The 23,609-nt window shown below is 36.3% G+C and overlaps 1 protein-coding gene across 39 annotated transcripts in view; it reads right to left on the bottom strand.

Annotated features, from left to right (window-relative positions):
• Positions 1–23,609, bottom strand: part of RIMS2 (regulating synaptic membrane exocytosis 2) — a 692,961-nt gene that overhangs the window by 519,758 nt on the left and 149,594 nt on the right. For all 39 annotated transcript variants that reach the window (XM_032246171.1, XM_032245837.1, XM_032245921.1 and 36 more), the window contains one exon: positions 16,094–16,304. In XM_032246171.1, the coding sequence (XP_032102062.1) occupies positions 16,094–16,304 (211 nt within the window). The remainder of the gene's footprint in view (positions 1–16,093; positions 16,305–23,609) is intronic.

Below are 23,609 nucleotides of genomic sequence, written 5' to 3'. Positions count from 1 at the left end.
TCATGCCTGTAAACCCAGCACTTTGGGAGGCTGAGGTGGGCAGATCACCTGAGGTTAGAAGTTTGAGACTAGCCGCCAACATGGTGAAACTTTGTTTCTACCAAAAATTTAAAAATTAGCTGAGCATGGTGGTGGGCAGCTGTAATCCCAACTACTTAGGAGGCTGAGGCAGAAGAATCGCTTGAGCCCAGGAGGTGGAAGTTGCCATGAGCCAAGATTGTACCACTGCACTCCAGTCTGAGCAACAGAGTGATACTCCATCAAAAAAAAAAAAAAAAAAAAAAAAGAAAAGAAAAAAATCCAGTGTCCTATTTAATGGATTTTAACTTAAAATAAGTATTATTACTGCACTTTTATTTTAACTTGAAAAAACATTCTTTCATTGTTCATTTACTTTTTGCTTACGAATGAAAATAAAGTTTTATGTTAGGAATGCTTGAAAAGAAACTGGATGAGGTTTTAACTGGGTATTCCATTTTAAAGGGATAAAGAAATTAATGACCAATGTCTAACCCATCTTACATGTCTTGCCTGCATTTCATTTCCTTTGTGCTCCTGTATCTACAGTCTGTTTTACCATCCTGCAGTTTTGGTGATATCATGAATTTTTCATATCTTAAACTGTTGTATAGTCTCCTATTATGATTAGAATTCATTATAGATGCTATTATTAATCTTCTTTATATATACCAAAGGAAATCTATTTAACTTGGCACTCACCTTATCTGCTGATAAGAAGCTTAACTATTGATGAGCACATCATGTGCTAAACAGTATCCTTGACACCAAGAGATTAACACTAAGTGGATAACAGAAGCAGCTCTCAAATGTAGATATACCAATAACCAAGTATACTTGCCTTTGCCATATATCCAGAGAGCTACAAGTATTTTGTCTCTAATCTAAAATAAATCTCTAAAACCATATACTTCTCACACATTTTTAAATTAACATTTAAGTTTTGACCAAGGCATGGTGGCTCATGCCTGTAATCCCAGCACTTTGGGAGGCCAAGGCAAGAGGATTGTTTGAGCCCAGGGGTTTGAGACTATACTAGGCAAGGTGGTACGATCCTATCTCTACAAAAAAAAAAAAAAAATTTAAAAATTAAATGGGTGAGGTGGTGTGCACCTGTAGTCCCAGCTACTCAGGTGGCTCAAGCAGGAGGATCCCTTGAGCCCATGAGTTCAAGGCTCCAGTGAGTTATGACTGTGCCACTGCACTCTAACCTGAGTGACAGAGTAAGACCACATCTCTACAAAACAAAAATTGAAAATTAAAATAACATAAAGTTTAAATGGTTAGGATGCATCTTCAGATATATTGTGTATTGTACATGTACATTTTAAAAGTGATATATATATATATATATTTATATATATGTATGTGTGTATATATATATATATGTATATATGTATATATATTTCAGATGGGGTCTGGCTTTCTTGTGAAGGCTGGAGTGCAGTGGCAGATCTTGGCTTACTCCAACCTCCACCTCCCAGGCTCAAGAGATCCTCCTACCTCAGCCTCCCAAGTAGCTGGGACCACAGGCACTCACCACCATGCCTGGCTAATTTTTTGTATTTTTGGCAGAGATGAGGTTTCACCATGTTGCCCAGGCTGATCTCAAACTCCTGCTCAAGCGATCCACCCCGCCTTGGCCGCCAAAAGTGTTGTGATTACAGGCTTGAGCCACCACACCTGCCTGATATATTTTCATCAGATCTTGGAACTTCATATTTAGCTTATACATGGAATATATATGGAAAATGTCTACTATACAACTCATTTGGCACACCACTCCACAGTGTCAAACCATCAATCTGGCTTTCTATAAAAAAGAGTCCAACTTAATTTTTAAATTAAAATAGCTATTATAGTGATTCACAAACGGCAATCTCACATCCAAATTATAATTCTAAAAACAATAGATGAAGCAATAGAATCTCCCCAAAAGTCTGTTGGCTGAATCAAATAAGGTGTTACCCACTTCTATATTTCTTACAAACCCTCTCATTGCTTTGCTTCTGAACTCTCCCCAAGGACAAAGTATTCTGGAATTATCACTTTGTGTGGTGCTCCAGAGACTTCTACACCAAAAGCCAATGTACTATATAAAAATAGATTCAGAATAGGTAAGGTTGAGGAATGAACATTTCTTTTGAAAAATAGAACAATTGTAACAGTGAGTTGAAAAAGAAAGATTCACAAAACAGAAAGTGTTCTCAGGTAGATCAGTTTTAAGAATACACAATAAAATCTTTGCCCTTGAAGTTATTGACACCACTTATTCCCAAAAAGCATTCCTTCCACATTAGTGATCTTACTTTCAAGGCCACTGTAATATACTTCGAAATATAAAGAACTCGTGAACTCACCCAGAGATTGCTGAAGAGAAACAACCCCCAAATTGCCACTTATACCAATATATTTCAAAGAACTTGCTTAAGAATCACATTCTAAAAATAAAATTAAAATTTTTTAACCGCTTTCCTTTATAACCATTATAAACTTATGTCATTATGCTTCAAATCTATTTATAAAGTGAAAAATTCAGGTTACATTTTAAGTTAAACAGTACAATTATGGAAAATATATGTTATTTATTACTTACAAAATTAGTGATTAAGCAGGTGGTAATCTATTTCTCTTACCAAAAAGAAAAAAAATAGTTAAAGTTGCCACACTTTGATGCTTAAAACAATCCTCATTGTAAATTGCTTTAATGTCTTTCTAATATCACCATTCAATGATTACAAAATAATTGCTTCTTTATAAAGTCATTACTTTTTCACTTGACTAAATATATGACTTTTATTTATTAATAGCATTTCTTAAAAGGAAATAAACAGAACCAATATTTCATAAAATTTTATTGTGCTGGTACTTCCATATGTCCTGCCCTTCATTTATTCTCTCTATATCCTAAATGTACCTCAAGAGAATTAATTAAATGTTAAGGATGGCTCCACATGAAAGAGCCTCAAAATTAAAACTAAAGGTTATGTTATTGTGTTCTCTTAAAAGATTACTAAGAGAATTTTTAAATAGCTTTGTAATTAAATTGTAAGCTATGTAATATTTGTGTTCTCATTATTCTATTTCATAAGCTTAGTAAGACCAACTTTCACTAAGATTAATCCTTTTGGGCTATGATAAATCAAAGAAATATATTTAGTATCTGTAGAGAAAAAAAGCCTTCTACGTACGGCAACTAAGCATGATAATCAAATTTGGAAAAAAAAATTGTCTTTTTATTCAGAATACAGACAAAATTTATACATGACAAGTCTTCTTGCTTAAATAAAAATGTAGAAAAGCTAATGAAATGAATCCAGGGATGTCTTTCTTGAGCCAAAATCTAGATTATATTTTATTATCTTTACAAATCCTTAAATTTAAGGAAAATATGAGACAAGTGGGGAATATTGCCTCTGGTTCCATCCTTCTTCCATAAACCATCCTCATCAGGCTAACCCTCAACATATAAAGAGACTTAGGGTTGATATAGAAAGCTGCACAGAGACAGAACTCAAGAGAACTCCAGTGGGTTTCTTCAGGTCTTCAGCTCAGTAATGATTGCCGAACATGCATGTGAGAAAAATACTCAAGGGAATAATGTAAAAAAGAAGAACATCTAAAAGGATTAAAAAGAATAATAGTTGTTCCTACCAGCAAGACTGGAAAAACTCATAATTCATGGGATATGGGATATTGGTTAAAGACACAGTCTTTCCTCCATAGAGGAGAATAATTGGTGCTAAACTGAGCATTGCTCCAAATACACCTAACAAATTAACTATATCTGAAAGCTCAAGAACAGTTATAGAAACACAAAAATAGCCAACATCCAAGAATGTAAAATATACAATACATGTCAACCAACCTAAGATACCACACATGAAAGAAGTGCCAAAAAAAGGAAGAACCCACGTACCATCATGAGAGTAATCAAATCAAAACTAACCCAGACTCAAGGTGGGTTAGAATTAGCAAAAGAGAATATCAAAACAGTAATTATAATTGTATTCTATATGTTTTAAAAGTTACATAGAGCATAGAATATATCTTGTTAAGTCTCAAATTGAAATTCTAGTCATAAAAACTACAATGTCTGGGATTATTAAAAAATACACTGAATTCGATAAAGAGCAGATTTGACATTGCAGAAGAAAAAAACAGTAAACTTGAATGTATAATATAAAGAATACAAAATAAAACATAGAGAAAAAAATAAAATTAAGATTATAGGAAAGAACATAAGTGAGCTGTAGGACAATTTCAAGCTGCCTAATACATAGGGAATAGGAGTTCTTGAAGCTGTCTAGAGAAAGGAGGAAACAGTAAAAATATTTGAAAAATCATGGCCAAAACTCCTCCAGGCCCTTTGAAAACTATAAAGACCCAAACAACTCAATAAACCTCAAACGAAACAGACGTGAAGAAAAATCCACCAAAAAAAACATAATTTAATTACACATAACTAGTGTTAAAAAATACTTAAGCAGCAAGTGGAAAGGGATATATTATGCACAGAAAAGCAAGGACAAGAATGATATATTTCTCAATGGAAACAGTGAAAGGGAGGAGGCAGAAAAGCAGTACCTTTAAAATATTGAAAGAAGTATTCTATTTGAAAGAAATATTGATTTAGGGAAGGCGAAGTAAGATGGTAAAATAGAATCTCCTGTGATCATGTCCCTGGCAGGAACATCAACTTGAACAACTATCTACACAAGAAAGCACCTTCATGAAAACTAAAACATCATGTGAGAGATCACAGTACCTAGTTTTACCATAATAACAAGAAGAGATGCATTGAAGAGGATGAAAAGAACAGCACTGTCTACACCACTCCTCACTTAATCCTAGAGAGCACAGCCAGAAGAAAGAATATATGCTTAGAGTGGAACACTAACACCAGGCAGAATTCCACAAGTGCCCATAAAGGGAGCATTTAGAACGAGCCCTGGAGCAGAGGAGAATCTGCCATCCCAGCAGGAAGAACCCAAATCCCCGCCCACTTCACCTCAGGCTAACAAAAGTGGCCTTGAGCTGCGAATAAATTTCAGTGGCATCCAGACCATAGCAATTGCACTCCTTGGGTGAACCCTGCTACTGCACTGCTCTCAAAGGCTGTATACTCCAAGTGCAACCCAGCATGAAACCACTGGTGGTATCCATTAGATAATGCCTGCATCACTCCTCCCCAACTTTAAGCAGTACAGTGCAGAGATTCCTTTCTCTTGGAGGAAACAGAGGAAACTTTTCCTTACAACTAGGTACCAGCTCAGCTACAGTAAAATAAACCACCAGGCAGGATCCGAAAGCTCCCAATTGGCCATTGCTTCTGCATGGCCCTTCTAGATGCACTCTAGGCCAAAAGGAAATATGTCTCCCTGGCAGTACGAACCCAAGTCCCGGAAGGCTTAACCACCTGTTAACTACAGTGGCCTTAGCCTCAAGTAAACATCAGTTGCAGATAGGCAATAGTGGTCAGGGGCCTTGGGCAAGCCCCTGTACTGTGCTGATCTGAGACGCCATGGGATTCTAATATAATCGAGCATGGTACCACTTGCTATGGTCACAGGAGTGCCAAGTCAACTATCCCCCAACAGAGAGAGAGACCCCTTCCACTTGGGGAAAAGGAATAGAAGAGAGCTAAGTACTTTGCCTGAGAACCTTATCTTCCCCATCCATCAGGGCTGGATAGCTAGGAGTTGCAGCACACATGGGCTTAGAGTGCCAACTAGTGCTGAAATGTCTACAGTTACCACAGGCTTAAGTAAATACTCTGTATTCTTCGAATTCTTGGAAGATCCTCTGCAAGACCAACAAACAAGGTCAGACTACAAAGACTGGAATAAATGCTTAATTTGTCAATGCCTAGGCATCAACAAACATACACAAGCATCAAGAACATTCAGGAAAATATGACCTCACCAAATATACTAAATAAGTTCCCAGTAATCAACCCTGGAGTGATAGAGATATGTAACTTCTCTAGCAAGGAATTCAAAATAGCTATTTTGGGGATGCTCAATAAACTTCAAGAAATCACAGAGAAGGAATTCAGATATTTCTCAGAAAAAAAACGGCAGCATGGAAACTGGACACATGAAACACACAACCAAACAAATCCTGGAGCTGGAAACATCAATGATTAATTAAAAATGCATTAGAATGTCTCAGTATGGAATTGATCAAGCAGAAGAAAGAATCAGTAACTCAAAGACAGATTATTTGAAAATGCACATAGGATAAAAAAGAAAAATGAAAGACATGAAGTATACTTACACGTTCTAGAAAAATAGGCTAAAGGGGACAAATATATGAGTTATTGGCTGTATAGAGGAGGCTGACAAAGAGATTGGGTAAAAATTGTATTTGAAAAAATAATAAGAGAACTTTCCAAACCTAGAGAAAGACAGATATCCAGGTACAAGAAGGTTAAAGAATACCAAGCAGATTCAACTCAAGTAAGACTACTCTAAGACATATAATAATCAAACTGTCAAACATCAAGGACAAAGAAAGGATCTGAAAGCAGCAAGAGAAAAGAAGCAAATAACATATAAAGAAACTCCAATACATCTCGCAGCAGACGTAGCAGCAGAAACTGTATAGGCCAAGAGGAAGTGAGGTGACATATTCAAAGTGCTGGTGGAAAAAACTTGCAGTAGAGAACTCTGTACTCAACACAGCAATCCTTCAAACATGAAGGAGAAAGGTTTTCAAACAAACAAACCCTGAGGGAATTCATTACCACCAGACCTATTTTACAAGAAATGCAAAAAGAAGTTGATCAATTAAAAAAAAAAAAAGAAAGAAAGACACAATCATGCAAAAAATCCTGTGAAGGTATAAAATTCACTGGTATAAGTAACCACACAGACAAATTCAGACCACATTAAAACTATAATTGAGGCATGCAGTATCTTTAGTATGAAGACCAAAAGTCTACCAAAAATTATAACTACAACAATCTGTTGAGAGAAAGTCATATTTAAAAGATAAAATTGGAGATGACAAAAACTAAATGGGGAAATGAAGCTAAAGTATAGTTTTCACTTTGCTTGATTGATTCCTTTTTTGACATCAAAGAAAGCTGTCATCAGTTTAAAATAACTTTCTATAACTATAAGACATATTTTGTAAGCTAATAGAAACCACAAAGAAATAGTATAATAGGTTTACTAAAAATAAAAAGCAAGGAATTAAAATATAAGACCAGGAAAAAAATCACTTACCCACAAAAGAAGACAGTAGAAAAGAAAGGAAGAAAGAACTTACAAAACAACCAGAAAACAAATTTTAAAATGGTAGTAGTAAGTGGTTACTGATCAATAATACTACCAAATGTGAATTGCCTAAATCCCCCACTTAAAAGACAGAGGAGTAAAATGAATTTTTTTTAAGGATCCAACTATCTGCTGCATACAGGAAACTTACTTGACATTTAAAGACATACATACATGGAAAAGATATTCCATGTAAGTAGAAACCAAAACAGATCAGCAGAAGCGATGAGATTTCAAGTAAAAAGCTGTAAAAAGGGCATTATTTAATGATAAAGGGGTCAACTCAAGAGATATAAAAACTAAATCTACATGCAACTAATGTCACAGAACCCAAATATATAGGTCAAATATTATCACATCTAAAGAAAGAGATAGATTGCAGTACAGTCATATTAGGGAACATCAACGCCCACTCTTAGTAATAAAAGAGCATACAGACAAGAAATCAACAACAAAAAAATCAGAATTAAACCAAACTCTAGACCAAATGGATATAACTGACATTTACAAAATATTTCATCCAACTGTGACAAACTGCACATTCTTTTCATTAGCACATAGAACATTCTCTGGAACAGATCACACAGAACAGAAAACAAAAAAAGCAATGATTTCTAAAAAGTAAAAATCATATCAGGTATCTTTTCTGACCATAAGAAACAAATTCAAAATCAGTAACAAGAGGAATGTTAAAAACTGTACATATACATGGAAATTAAACAACCTGCTTGTGAATGACCAATAAGTCAATGAAGAAATTAAGAAGAAAATTTAAATATTTTCTTGGAACAAATATAAACGGAAATACAAAATTACCAAAACTAATGGGGTACAGTAAAGCAGAGGGAAGTTTACAGCAATAAATGGCTACATCAAAAAATTAGAAACACTTCAAATAACCTAATAATACATGTTAAAGAAATAAAAAAGCAAGAACAAATCAAACCCTATATTAATAGAAAAAATATAATAAAGAAAAAAGCAGGAATGATTAAAATTGAGACAAAAAATACAAAAGAAAAATGAAAAGTTGGCTTTTTGAAAACATAAACAAAATTAACAAACCTCTCACTACACAACTGAGAAGAGACCAAAATAAAAGAAATCAAAGATAAAAAAAGACATTAAAACTAATACCATGAAAATACAAAGTATCATTAGAGACTACTATCAACAAATATATACCAAAAAATTGAAAAATACAGAAGAAATGGATACATTTCTAGATGCACACAACCTACCAAGATTGGATCATGATTAAATGGAAAACTTAGACCAATATGAGTAAAAAGATTGAAGCCGTAATAAAAAGTCTCTCATCAAAGAAAAGCCCAAGACCTGAAGGAGTCACCGCTGAATTCTATCAAATATTTAAAAGAATTAATACCAATTCTACTCAAATTCTGCCAACAAATTGAAAAAGAGAGACTACCTCCAAACTCATTCTATGAGGTTAGAATTAGCCTGAGAATGAAAACAGGCAAAGATGCAAAAACAACAATGACAACTACAGGCCAGTATCTCTGATGAATATAGATGCAAAAATCCTCAAAAAAAAATCTAACAAACTGAATTGAACAACACATTATACAGATCATTCACCATAATCATCCCATGAATGCAAAGATGGTTCAACATTCACAATTCAACAAATGTGACACATGACAGTAATAGAAGTATGACACACCACAATAATAAAAATAAAGACCAAAAGCATATAGCCATATTAACATTCTAAAAATTCATTTAATAATGATTTTTAAATCTAAACATACTAGATATAAAAGAAACATGTCTGAAAATAATAAAGGCCATATATGACAAACCTACAGCTAGCACCATATGGAAGGGAAAAAGTATTAAAAGTCTTTCCTCTAAGATCTGGAACAAGTCTAGGATACCCACTTTCACCATTTTTATTCAATATAGTACTGGAAATTCTAGCAAAAGCAATTAAGCAACAGAAATAAATTAAGGGCATCCAAATTGGAAAGGAAGAAGTAAGATTAGATTTTTACACAGATAACACAATCTTATGTTAAAACCCTAAAGATGACACCAAAAACTCTTAAACAAATTCAGCAAAGTTACAGAATACAAAATCAACATATAAAAATCAGTGGCATTTCTGTATGGCAGCAGCAATCTGAAAACGAAATTAAGAAAGCAATCCTATTTACAATAGCTACAAAAAATAAAATAAAATACCTAGGAATAAACTGAACTAAAGAAAAGAAAGATCTCTGCAATGAAAACTATAAGACACTGATGAAATAAATTGAATACCAAAAATAAAAGGAAAAGTAACCTATTTTCATGGACTGAAAGAATTACTACTGCTAAAATGTCAAAACTACCAAAAGTGATCTACAGATTCAATGTAATATCTATTAAAATGCCAATGAGCCAAAATAAACAAATGAGATCTAATTAACAGACAAATGGGATCCAGAGTTTCTGTACAGCAGAAGAAACAATCATTAGAGTGAATCAGCAACCAACAGAATGGGAAACATTTTTTGCAATCTACCCATCTGACAAAGGGCTAATATCCAGAATCCACAAAGAACTAAAACAGATTTACAAGGAAAAAAAAAAAATTCAAAAGCGGGTGAAGGATATGAACAGACACTTTTCAAAAGAAGACATATATGGGGCCAACAAACGTATGAAAAAAATGCTCATCATCATTGGTCATTAGAGAAATGCAAATCAAACCCACATTGAGATACCATCTCATGCCAGTTAGAATAGCCATCATCAAAAAATCTGGAGACAACAGATGCTGGAGAGGATGTGGAGAAATAGAAACACTTTTGCACTGTTGGTGAGAGTGCAAATTAGTTCAACCATTGTAGAAGACAGTGTGGCGATTCCTCAAGGATCTAGAAATAGAAATTCCATTTGACCCAGCAATCCAAAGGATTATAAATCATTCTACTATAAAGACACATGCACACATATGTTCATTGCGGCACTGTTTACAATAGCAAAGACCTGGAACCAACCCAAATGCCCATCGATGACAGACTGGACAAGGAAAATGTGGCACATATACATTATAGAATACTATGCAGCCATACAAAACAATGAGTTCATGTCCTTTGTAGGGACATGGATGAATCTGGAAACCATCATTCTCAGCAAACTGACACAAGAACAGAAAATCAAACACCGCATGTTCTCACTCACAGGTGGGTATTGAATGATGAGAACACATGGACACAGGGATGGGAGCATCACACACTGGGGTCTGTTGGCGGGGAATAGGGGAAGGACAGTAGGGGAGGGGGGAGGTTGGGGAGGGATAACATGGGGAGAAATGCCAGATATAGGTGACGGGGGGATGGAGGCAGCAAACCACATTGCCATGTATGTATCTATGCAACAAACCTGCATGTTCTATACATGTACCCAGAACCTGAAGTACAATTTAAAAAAAAAAAAAGGAACAAATTTAAAAAAATTATACTAATGGCAAGCCAGGTGTGGTGGCTCATGTCTGTAATTCCAGCATTTTGGGAGTCTAAAAAGGTGGATCACTTGAGGTCAGGAGTTCGAGACCAGCCTAGCCAATATGGCAAAACCCTGCCTCTACTATGAATACAAAAATTAGCCAGGTATGGTGGTATGTGTAATCCATGCTACTCAGGAGGCTGAGGCAGGAGAATTGTATGAACCTGCGAGATGGAGGTTGCAGTGAGCCGAGATTTTGTTGCTGCACTCCAGCCTGGGCAAAAGAGTGAGACTTCATCTTAAATTAAAAAAAAAAAAAAAAAAAAAAAACCTAAAATGATGGAAGTGTAATACCAGCCTGGACAATATAGTGAGACCTCATCTCTACAAAAAAAAAAAAAAAAAATTCAAAAAATTAGCCAGGTATGGTGGTGCACACTATAGTTCCAGCTACTCAAAAGGCTGAGGCAAGAGGATAATTTATGCTCAGGGGATTGAGGTTGAAGTGAGCCATGACTGCTCCAATACAGTCCAGCCTGGGTGCCAAAATGAGATCTTGTCTCAAACAAACAAACAAAAACCAAATGACATTCTTGACAAAACAGAAAAAAAAAAATCTAAAATTTTCATGGAACCAAAAAGATGCTAGATAGCCAAAGCAAGTCTTAGCCACAAGACAAAAAAAAAAAAAAAAAAAATAGCTGAAGGCATCACATCACGTGACCTCAAAATATACTATAAAGCTAGAGTAACCAAAACAGCATGGTACTAGTATAAAAAGACACATAGACCCAGGGGAAAGAACAGAGAATTCAAAAATACATCAATGCAACTACAGCTAAGTCATTTTTAACAAAGGCTCCAAGTATATCCACTGGGTGAAGGACTGTCTCTTTAATAAATGGTTCTGAGAAAATTAAATATCCATATGCAAAATGAAACTAGAACTCTGTTACTGTATATAAAAACCAAATCAAAATAAAGACTTTGAGACCCAAAACTGTGTCACTGCTACTATAAAAAAAAATTAAGCATTGGTCTGGGCAAACATTTCTTGAAAAAGACCTCAAAAACAGGCAACAAAAGCAAAAACTGACAAATGAAATTACATCAAGCTAAAAGATCATGCCCAGCAAAAGAACCAATCAACAGAGTGAAGAGATAGCCTACAGAATATAAGAAAATATTTACAAATTATCTGTCCAATAAGGGATTAATAACTGGAATATACAAAAACTCAGACAACTCAATAGCAAAATAAAAATAATACAATGTAAAAATGGACAAAGGACCTAAATAGATATTTCTCAAAAGAAGACAAACAAAAATATTCAACAGGTATATAAAAAATGATCAACATTACTAATCATCAGACACATGCATATTAAAGCCACAATGTGATATCATCTCACTCTAATCAAAATCACAATTATCACAATTATGAAAAAGAAAATAACAAATGTTGACAAGGATGCAAAGAAACGTGAACACTCGCACACGCTTTGTAGGAATGTAAATTAGTAGAGACACTATGGAGAAGAGTATGGAGATACCTCAAAAAAAAACAAAAACAAAAACAAAAACAAAAGTAGAACCACCATATGATCCAGCAATTTCTCTACCAGTTACGTATCCAAAAGAAAGGAAATAAACATATTGAAGAGATACCTGTACTCCCCTGTTTATTGCAGCATGTTCACAATAGCCAAGATATGGAATCACCCTAAGTGACCATCAACAGATGAAAGGATTTTTAAATTGTTAACAGAGAGATTTTGAAGTATATAACAATATGTGGATTTGTCTGTTTCTCCTTGCAGTTCTATTAGTTTTAGTTTTACGTATTTTTAGGCTCTGTTTTGGGGGACATAAATATTAACATTGTTATATCTTCTAATTTAACAGATGCTTTTATCATTATTAAGTGATATTCTTTATTTTTGGTAATATTTGTGGCTCTGAAATTCACTTGGTCTAATAAATATATAGACCAAGTGGTAATATTTTTTCTCTGAAATTCCCTTGGTCTAATAAATATATAGACCAAGTGTTCTCTCTCTTTCTCTCTGGCTCTATCTCTCCCTCTCCCTCTCTCTCTCTCTCACTGTCTCTGTGTATATGTGTATATATATACATATATTTATTATATATAATATATAATACATATATTTTTATTATGCATATAATATATATAATTATTTTTATATATTCAAATATATATATTTGAATATATATAAATAAATATGTTTGAATATAAATAAATATATATATTTGAACATATATAAATAAATATGCATATTTGAATATACATATTCAAATATGTATATTTTTATATTTGTATATATTTTTATATATTGAAATATGTATGTATATATGATTCCCATTCTATTGGGTTAGGCATTAACATAATATATCTTCTTCTATTCTTTTACCTAAAATTTATTCGTGTCTTATATTTGAAATACTTTTCTGATAGCCAGCATATAGCTGGATCTTGCTGTATATCCAACCTGACAATCTCTTCCTTTTAATTGCATGTTTACAAAATTTACATTTACTGTGATTATTGATATGGCTTCATTTGATTGCATCATCTTGCTTTTTGATTTTGTCTTATCTGTTCTTTCTTTTTTCTTTTTTAGCCTTTTTTGAGATTACTCAAGTATTTTATCATTCACATTTTCTCCTTTGTTGGCTCAATAGCTGTAACTGTTTTGTTATTTTATTAAGTTATTCAAGATTTGTAGAATACATATTTAAATTATTGTTGTCAACTTTCAACTGATAAGAAACTTACAATAATGTACTTCTATTTCTCCTCTTTGGATTCTAAGTTTCTGGTGTCATATTTTACTTTTATTCATTTTATAAACCCCACAATACATTATAACTCTTTTTGTATAAAACATTTATCTTCAAAAAATTTCAAATATTAAATACTTTATGAAAAGATCTATATTCTCATAGTTATTTCTGGCATCATTTGTTACTTTTTGTAGATCTATAATTATATTTGGTATTATATTTTATCTGTCTTAAGTATTTCCTTCAGTATTTCTTTAAGGGCAAGTCTGCCAATGATGAATGCTTTCAATTTTTTCATGCTAAAAATTTTGTGTTCATTTTTTAAAAAGATATTTTTGCTCCTTGTGGAATTTTTGATTGACAGTTTTTATCTTTCAGTATTTTTAAATTAAAAAAATATGGATACATAATATTTAATAGTTGTACATATTAATGTGGTATATGTGATAATGCTAACAGTCATACAATGTGTAATGATTAAATCTGGATAATTTAGATATCTGTCACAGCAAACATTGACCATTTCTTTGTGTTGGGAACATTCCAGATCTTTTCTCCCAGCTATTTTGAAATATACAGTGAATTACTGTTAACCACAGTCTCCTTGTTGTAACTGAGCACTGAACTTGTTTTTTCCTATCTAATTATATTTTTGTATCCATTAACCAACCCCCTTATTCCCTTTTCCTCCTACACTTCCCAGCCTCCAGTAATTACCATTCTATTTACTACCTGCAAGAGATCATTTTTTTCTTTTTTCCTTTTTCTTTTTTTTTTTTTTTTTGCTCCCACATATGAGTGAAAACATATGTTATTTGTCTTTCCAGGCCTGGCTTATTTCACTTAACATAATGGCCTCCATTTCCATCCATGTGGCTGCAAATGACAGAATTTTATTCTTTTTTAGGGCTGAATAATATTCCATAGTGTATACACACAACATTTTAAAATCATTTCATCTGTTGATGGTCACTTAGGGTGATTCCGTTATCTTGGCTATTATTAATATGCCACAACAAACAGGGGAGTACAGGTATCTCTTCAGTATGTTCATTTCCTTTCTTTTGGGTGCTATATCTGGTAATGGAATTGCTAGATCATATGGTGGTTCTATTTTTAGTTTCTCAGGTTTTTTTTTTTTGGGGGGGGGGAATCTCCATAGTTGCTCTACTAATTTACATTCTTACCAACAGTGAAGAAAGTAGATAAATGCAAATTCTAAAGAATTTACTGACACAAACTTTGAGATGGAGTCTCACTCTGCCGCACAGGTTGGAGTACAGTGGCACAATTTCAGCTCACTGCAACCTCTGCCTCCCGGGTCCAAGAGATTCTCCTGCTTCAGCCTCCTGAGTAGCTGGAACTACAGGCACATGCCACCATGCTGGCTAATTTTTGTATTTTTTAGTAGAGACAGGGTTTCACCATATTGGCCAGGCTGGTCTCAAACTCCTGACCTCGTAATACACCCTCCTTGGCCTCCCAAAGTGATGGGATTACAGGAGTGAGCCATGGAGACAGGCCCAAACTTTTTTTTTTTTTTTTTTTTTTTGAGACAGAGTTTCTCTCTGTCACTCAGAGTGGAGTGCAGTGGCACAATTATGGCTCATTGCAGCCTTGACCTCTCTGGCTAAGGTCATCCTCCCACTTCTCCCTCCTGAGAAGCTAGGACTATAGGGGCTCACCACCATGCCTGGCTAATTTTTGTGGGTTTTTTTAATACAGACAGGGTTTCACCATGTTGCCCAGGCTGGGCTAGAATTGCTGGGCTAAAGTGATCTGCCTGCCTTGACCTCCCAAAGTGCTAAGATTACAGGTGTAAGCCACCACGCCTGGTCACAAACATTTTTATGTATTGTTTTTGCTAATTACAACAAAGCATTCTTTGGGTTAAATTAACGTACTCTGTAACATGAATAGATAAACTATAAAAATCTAGTGTAAGTACGAAATAAATCCTTAACACTTCTTCTTTAAATTCTGTCATCTAATGTTTATTTTATTACATTAAATAAGTTAAAACAATAACAAAGGAATGTAGCTTCCATTGTGAAGCAGAGGAATACAGCTATACAATTATGAAAACAGAAACGTAAAGCTGGAAAGGGCCTCTTGCAAAAGAAAAGTAAATGAGCCAAAAAAAGAGATCTATAACATTTGTAGAAGTATGAAAAGTATGGAGAAAGCTGTATCAAAACTTTGATATTAATCAGTTGTGTGGCTTTAAGAACAAACTTTAGTTTTTCTGATCTGAATTTTCTGTATCTATAAAATAAAGGAGTGAGGTTGGTTGATTTCAAAATTATCTTCATCTTTGAAAGTCCAAGGTGCTATGATTCAAAACAAAATCATAAGCTAACTGGCATGAAACAATAAGATCTTTTTAATGCCATGACAAAATTTAAAACCACAATTTTATCTAAAATGAAGTTAATGTAGTTTTATTCTTTGGTTATTCTGAATATCAATTTCAGTCATCTTTATTCACAATAAGCTTAAGTAGAAGAGAATTGTAATTTTCATTTCTGTACCTTGTTTGAGCGTAATGACACTCGGCCTCCACAACGAGCACAGAACTTTGTTTGGCAATATGAACAGTTATGGCCACATCCATCAGCAAATTTTGTTTTGTGGCAGATACCACAGGTTGGAGCATCACCCTTCTGTTCTTGCTGTTGTTGTGATTCTTCTCCCATCTTCTTTACCTGCTCCTTATACATTTCAAACTGCTGATGCAGTTTTCTGCAGAGAAAACAGATAAGAAAAATATTGGTTTACTAATGGTCTCTAAAGAAAAAATTGTCACAATTTATAGACACAGTTTTATAACCAAAAAGTATACAAGATAAGAATAAAAAGAATGAAATCTTAATTTTCTGATAACACCTTTCATGGCACATTATTTGTAAAAGTATTGCAGCTAGTTTCGAGTTCTTTTTTTATTTTTGAGACAAAGTCTCACTCCTCTGTTGCCCAGGCTGAAGTGCAGCTGCAGCGCAATCTTGGCCTACTGCATTGTCTGCCTCCTGAGTTCAAGCGATTCTCCCACCTCAGCCTCCCGAATAGTTGGGACTACAGGTACACACCACTGTGCAGGCTAATATTTTTTTTTTTTTTTTTTTAAAAAAAAAAAAAAAATATTAAAAAAAAAAAAAAAAAAGAAAAAGAATACAGGAAAGGAAGAAAGAGGAAGAGGAAGAGGGAGAGAGAACAGGGGTGTTGCTTTATTGCCCGGGCTAGAATGCAGTCTAAAACTGGGTATGCCTGTAATTGTGTTTAATAATAGAGACATAAAAAAAAATGAGGGAATAAAATAATTAACAAGCAGCCAACCAATATTTCATTTAAACCTGTAAATACGTGTGATGTAGTACTGATAAGAGTGTATATTTTGTGTATTTAAAGTGGAGAGTTCTATGAATGTTAATTAAGTCTACTTGTTCCAGATCTGAGTTCAAGTCCTGGATATCGATGTTAACATTCTGTCTCATTGATCTATCTAATATTGATGTTGAAGTCTCCCGCTATTATTGTGTGGGGGTCCAAGTCTCTTTGTAAGTCTTATATATCTGGGTATTTCTGTATTGGGTGCATATATGTTTAGGATCTTTAGCTCTTCTTGTTACATTGATCCTTTTATCTTTATGTAATATCCTTCTTTGCTTCTTTTGATCTTTATTGGTTTGAAATCTATTTTATCAGCAAAAATTGCAACTCCTGCTTTCTATTTATTTATTTTAGCTCTCCATTTGGTTGGTAAATTTTTCACCATCCCTTTGTTTTGAGTCTTTATGTATCCTTGCATGTGAGATGGATCTGGATGTAGCATACCAATGGGTCTTGGCTTTTTTTGCCTGTCTGTGTCTTTGGATTGGGGGATTTAGTCGATTTAAATTTAAAATTAATAACAATATATGTGTGTTTGATACTGTCATTTAATGTTAGCTGGCTGTTTTGCCCGTTAGTTGATGCAATTTCTTAAATATGTTGATGTTCTTTATTTTTTGGTATTTTTTTAGAAAGGCTGATACTAGTTGTTCCTTTCTATTTGTAGTGGTTCTTTCAAAAGCTCTTGTAAAGCAGGCCTGGTGGTGATGAAATCTCTGAGTGCTTGCTTGTTCACAAAAGATTTTATTTTTCCTTCGCTTATGAAGCTTAGTTTGGCTGGATGTAAAATTCTGGGTTGAAAGTTTTTTTCTTTAAGGATGTTGAATATTGGCCCCCACTCTCTTCTGGCTTGTAGGGTTTCTACTGAGAGATCTGCTGTGAGTCTGATGGGCTTCCCTTTATGGGTAACCTGACCTTTCTCTCTGGCTGCCCTCAGTATTTTCTCTTTCCTTTCAACCCTGGTGAATCTGGCAATTATGTGCCTTGAGGTTGGCCTTCTTGAGGAATATTTTTGTGGTGTTCTCTGTATTTCCTGGAGTTGAATATTGTCCTGCCTTGCTAGGTTGGGAAAGTTTTCCTGAATAATATCCTGAAGCGTATTTTCCAGCTTGGATTGATTCTCTTCGTCACATTCAGGTACACCTATCAAACGTAGATTAGGTCTTTTCACATAGTCCCATATTTCTTGGAGACTTTGCTCGTTCTTTTTTATCCTTTTTTCTCTAATCTTGTCTTTTTGTTTTATTTCATGAAGTTGGTCTTCGACCTCTGATATCTTTTCTTCTACTTGATCAATTCGGCTGTTAAAACTTGTGCATAGTTCGCAAAATTCTCGTGTTGTATTTTTCAGCTCCATTAATTCACTTATATTCCTCTCTAAATTGTGTATTCTTGTTAACATTTCGTCAAACCTTTTTTCAAAGTTCTTAGTTTCTTTGCATTGGGTTAGAACAAGTTCTTTTAATTCCCAGAAGTTTCTTATCATCCACTTTTTAAAGCCAGCTTCTGCTAATGGAACACAGTCTTTCTCCATCAGGCCTTGTTCTGTTTCTGATGAGGAACTGTGATCCCCTGTAGAGGGAGAGGCGTTCTGAGTTTGGGTATTCTCAGCCTTTTTAGGCTGTTTTCTTCCCTTCGTTATAAATTTATCCATCTGTGGTCTTTATAATTACCGTCTTTATAGTTGGGTTTCTGAATGGACGTCCAACTTGTTGATTCCCGGCGCTAGAATCTGAGCAACCCACTGCTCCGGCCAAAACAGCGGCTTTAAGATTGATGGTGCTTTTCTGACTCTGCACCAAGAACCGCCACACCAAGGCAGCGGCAAAACCGCCTCACCGGCCTCAAGAGTCACGCTGGCGACAGGTGGGGCTCCTCCGCTGGGAATCTCCTGGTGTGTGAGCAACAAAAATTGATCTGAAAGTGTGGCGTCCTCTCGTTCTCTGCTCTTTCAGTGGGAGCTGCAATCCCGAGCTGCTAGTGATCAGCCATCTTGGATCTCTCTCAATTTTTATATTTTATTTTTAATAGAGACAGGGTTTCGCCATGTTGGCCAGGCTGGTTTCGAACTCCTGACCTCAAGGGATTCGCCTGCTTCAGCCTCCCAAGTGCTGGGATTACAGGTGTGAGCCACCATGCCCGGCCTCCACCTTCTAATGCACATATTAAATAACCAATCAATATAATACATGTTTATGGAAATATTTCTTGAAATTATAATTCTAAATTTCTATCTACCAATTGCTGTATATTTTCAATCATATGAACTAAAATATTTACAAAATTATTTTTCTACCATTTAACTTTAGAAATATAGAAAGCTAATTTGACTTACACAGTGAAGCCAAGACCTATGAACTTCAAATCATTGAGACACAGTCTCAATCAGAGTGATCTGAAGAATCCAAAGAGAGGAAAAAAAAAAAAAAAAAAAAAAACACTAGATAGATGCTCTAGTTAAATGGAAGAAAATTCTGGAATAAAAAACATGCTATTAAAAATGAAGAATTCCTTCATTTTGGGACTCTTGAGTAGTCTTGAAAGAGCTGAGGAAAATATAAATAACCTTAAAAATTAGTTAATAAAAATTATCCAAACTAAATAAAAAGAATAAAAATAAGTGGGGAATACAAAACAAAAGTGCATCCCCCAAGAGTTAACCCAGCCTATTATATGTAGAAAAAGAATAAGGATAAGAATAGAAATGGAGAAAATATTTGAAGGGATAATGACCAACAATTTTCCAAAACTAATGCAAGACACCAAATTAAACACAAGAACCTCAGAGAATCCCTTGAAGTACAAATGTCAAATCAAATACCAAATATAAACATATGCCCCTAGTTTGCCTTCATAGTGAAACTGCTAAAAACCAAAGATAAAGAAAAACTTTGAAAGTGGTCAAAGAAAATACACATTGTGTAGTGAGACCCAATGGTAAGAGTTACAGAAGATTATGCTTGCTGGAAAGCTTTGGAGTGATATCTATAAAGTACTGAAAGAGGAAAAAAAAAAAAAAAGTCAATCCAGTATCTCATGCACAGTAAAACTAGGCTTCAGAAAATAAAAATTATAAAAATAAATAAAATTTAAAAAATAAAAATTCTTTTAGATGAATATATATTAAAGAAATTCATTGGCAGTAGACTGTCACTGAAAGGAACTTAAAGGAAGTTCTTGAAATAGAAAGAGTATGATACTCCTTGGAAGTACCATATGGAAAAAGAGATCTAGACAAAGAAATAAATGCTTATATTAAAAATAAAATGTGTCTCAAAAACTTAAGAAAATAGAAAGTTAAACCCAAAGAAAGCAGAAAATAAATAAAAGCAATTAGAACAGAAATCAATGAAACCAAATGCTGGTTTTATTAAAAAAAAAAATCAATGGAGACTCACATAAGCAAGTTAAGGGAATAGGACTTTCCAACATTTGTCCCTCAACAGAAACATCAATTTGAACAACTTTCCACATGCAAATACACCTTCATGAAACCTGAGGAAACCAGGTGGGAGATTATAGCAACTGAGTGTAGCAAAAAAAGTAAAAAGGCACACTGAACAGGGTAAGGATAGTTTAACATTTCCTGTTCATCTTTCCCCAATCTCAGACAGTATAGAATGAAGAGAAATACTCATTGCTAGGGGAAAAAAGAGAAAACAGAGCAGTCAACTTTGCCTTGAACTCTAATACCAGGCAATTGTTTACTGTTTCACCGATAAAATGCAGTACTATGCAGACCCCCACAGTCACAGACATCAGGATTGTACACACAGACTGAGCCTCCAGGCCCACTCCAGGGCCTGAACAAATGCCACATCCCCAGGCTCCACACCTGACTACCAGACTTGGTCTTTGGGCCTGCCCAATCTCCAGGATAACCCCAGGCTTCTACAATACCCTCAGTGCCAGGCTGGCCCCATGACCCCAGGAACCAGGCACACCCCAGCATCAGGCCAGCCCCTGCAGCTCAATCATCAGGCTAGCACCCTCAGAAACAGCCTCCAGACCAGCCTCTGTAGATATAGGCTCCAGGCCCACCTAACACCAAACCAGCACCTGCAGCCCAAGCCTCCAAGCCCACCCTGGCATCAGGTGAGATCCCACAGCTCTAGGTTCCAGGCCTGCCCAGTAGACAAGGTCTACATGCAACCTCCAGGCATACTATAGAACCAGGACAGCCCCAGCAGTACTGGGCTCCTGAATACTCCCATTATTATATTGGTTCACATGGCCCCACATTACAAGGCATGGCCCCACATTACAAGGCATGTCCCAGCACAGGACAAGTGCCTAAAGCCCTAGTCATCAATCCAGCACAAAAAGACCCAGCCTCCAGGATGGCACCTACAGATAAAATGTCCAGGCCCATTCAACACAAAACCAGTCCCTGTAGCCCTAGCCTCTAGGATTCCTTCAGGTTTCAGACCAGGCCAGTACAACAGAGGCCCATACTACTACAAGCATTGGCCCAAAACAGCGGCAGGTTAGCATCCTGGTTTAAGGCAAGAGGTCAGAACATGCAAAAACAGAATCTGGGCATACTCAATGCCATGCTCGTCCCTGAGGCCCCACCTCCAGGCCAGGCCCCACAAAGCCACACTCCAGCAGACCCACAGACCAATACTGTGACAGCAGAACCCAGTGCCAAGCCAAACCACATGGAAAGAGTCTCCAAATTCACTCTTGCAGACACAAGAACAAGTTCCACCCTAAAAGGGTTTGGCTCCAGGACCAACCAAGTACCAGGTCAGGTCCCATGGACTCAAGGTACATCACAACGCACCTGTGCACCAACCCTATCCCAACACCTAGCCAGCCCCTCCTGACACAAGCTCAAGGCCAACTTCAACGCCAGGTCAGCTTCTGTGGACCCAAGCTTAAGGCCAGTTCCCAAAGAAACAGGTTTGAGGACAAAGCCTACAGACCAAAATAATTGGTCCACACAGAGGTTCCAGGACCAAAGCCCAACCTAATGAACCCAGGGGCCAGGGACACATAACCTGCTGACCCAGTTACCAGTTCAGTTTGCCCAAGAATTCCAGTAACAAGCCCACCTAGCAACCATGCCAAACAGCTTGCCAAGAATCACCACATGGGCTGACTGGTGAAGACGTTTTCCAGACAAAGACAATCTAAACACACTGGAATAAGTCCGTACTTCTTACATGCACATACATCAACAGAAGGTAAGAATAATCATGAAAACCCAAGGATATATAACACCACCAAAAGAGGAAGTATAAGAAGATGGTGGAAGAGAAGCCTCCATTAATCATTCTCCTCACAAAAACACCTCCACACAAAAGAATCACTGTCATAAGAACCAACAATCAAATGAGCAATCACAGTACCTCGTTTTAACTTTACACATAAAAAAGAGGCACTGAAGAGGTAGAAAAGACAGTCTTAAATTCTCAATGCCATCTCCTTCATCTATCAGTAGCAGCCACAGGGTACAGGAAGAGAATCTGTGATCTTATGGAAGGGACAGCATAGTAATTGTGAGACTTTTCATTGAAACTCAGTGATGACCTGTCACAGTGGAAAGCAACACCAGGCAGAATTCAGCCACCCCTCATGGAGGGAGCATTTAGACAAGCTCTATTCAGAAGGGACTTGCCCATCCCAGCATTATAAACCTGAGTTCAGACAAAGGCAGGCCCCATCACCATGAGCTAAAGGGGTCTGGGGTCCTAAATAAGCCTGAAAGGTAGTCTAGGCCACAGGACCACAATTCCTGGGAAATTCCTGATTCTGTGCTGGGCTCAAAGCCAGTGGATGTGGGGAGCATGCAACCCAGTGAGACACGAGCTGAGATGGCAAATGGAGTGCTTGCACCACACCCAACCCCCAACCCCAGGTAACACAGTTCACAGTTCTGAGACTCCATCCCTCACTTGGAAGAGTAAAAAGGACTTTGTCTGGCAACTTAGATACCATCTCAGCCACAGCAGAATATGGTACCACCCAGAGCTGTGAGGCCCCTAGCTCCCAGACAACATTTATAGACATCTCCTGGGCCAGAAAGGAACCCACTGACTTAAAGGAAAAAGCCCAGTCCTAGCAGGATTTATAACCTGCTGACTAAAAAGCTTTAGGGCTCTGAATAGTCAGCAGGAATGCCCAGGCAGTACTCGACATGGGCCTTGGGTGAGACTCATGGATGAGCTGGCTTCAACACATTCACAGTTGTGGTGGCCATAGGAAAAGACTTCATTGCTTGTGGAAAAAAGAGAGATGAGTGGGAGGAACTTTGTCTTACGTCTTGGGTGCCAGCTCACGCGCAGTAAAATAGAGTATCAGGTAGATTCCTGAGGCTTCTGACTGCAGACCCTGGCTCTGAAATACCATTTCTGATCCTGTCTGGGAAGGGGAGGCAGCTCGCCATTCTGAATAAAAGGTCAAAAGCCTGGCTGGTTTCAGCACCTGCTGATTGTAAAGCCCTTGATCCCTGAACAAACACAGGTGGTACTCAGGCAGTGGTTGCCGTGAACCTTGCAGCGAGGCACAAGGCTGGAATGACTTCAGGTCTGACCCAGCACAGTCTCATTGGTGGTGGCCACAGAGGTACTTGTGTCACTCTTCCCCAACCCCAGGCAACCCCAAAGAGGAGAGAGAGAGAGAGAGAGAGAGAGAGAGAGAGAGAGAGAGAGAGAG

Source organism: Sapajus apella, unplaced genomic scaffold (assembly GCF_009761245.1).
Source record: "Sapajus apella isolate SASKATOON/1434 unplaced genomic scaffold, GSC_monkey_1.0 scaffold3, whole genome shotgun sequence".
NCBI lineage: Eukaryota > Metazoa > Chordata > Mammalia > Primates > Cebidae > Sapajus > Sapajus apella.
This window is presented reverse-complemented; position numbering and strand designations above follow the sequence as displayed.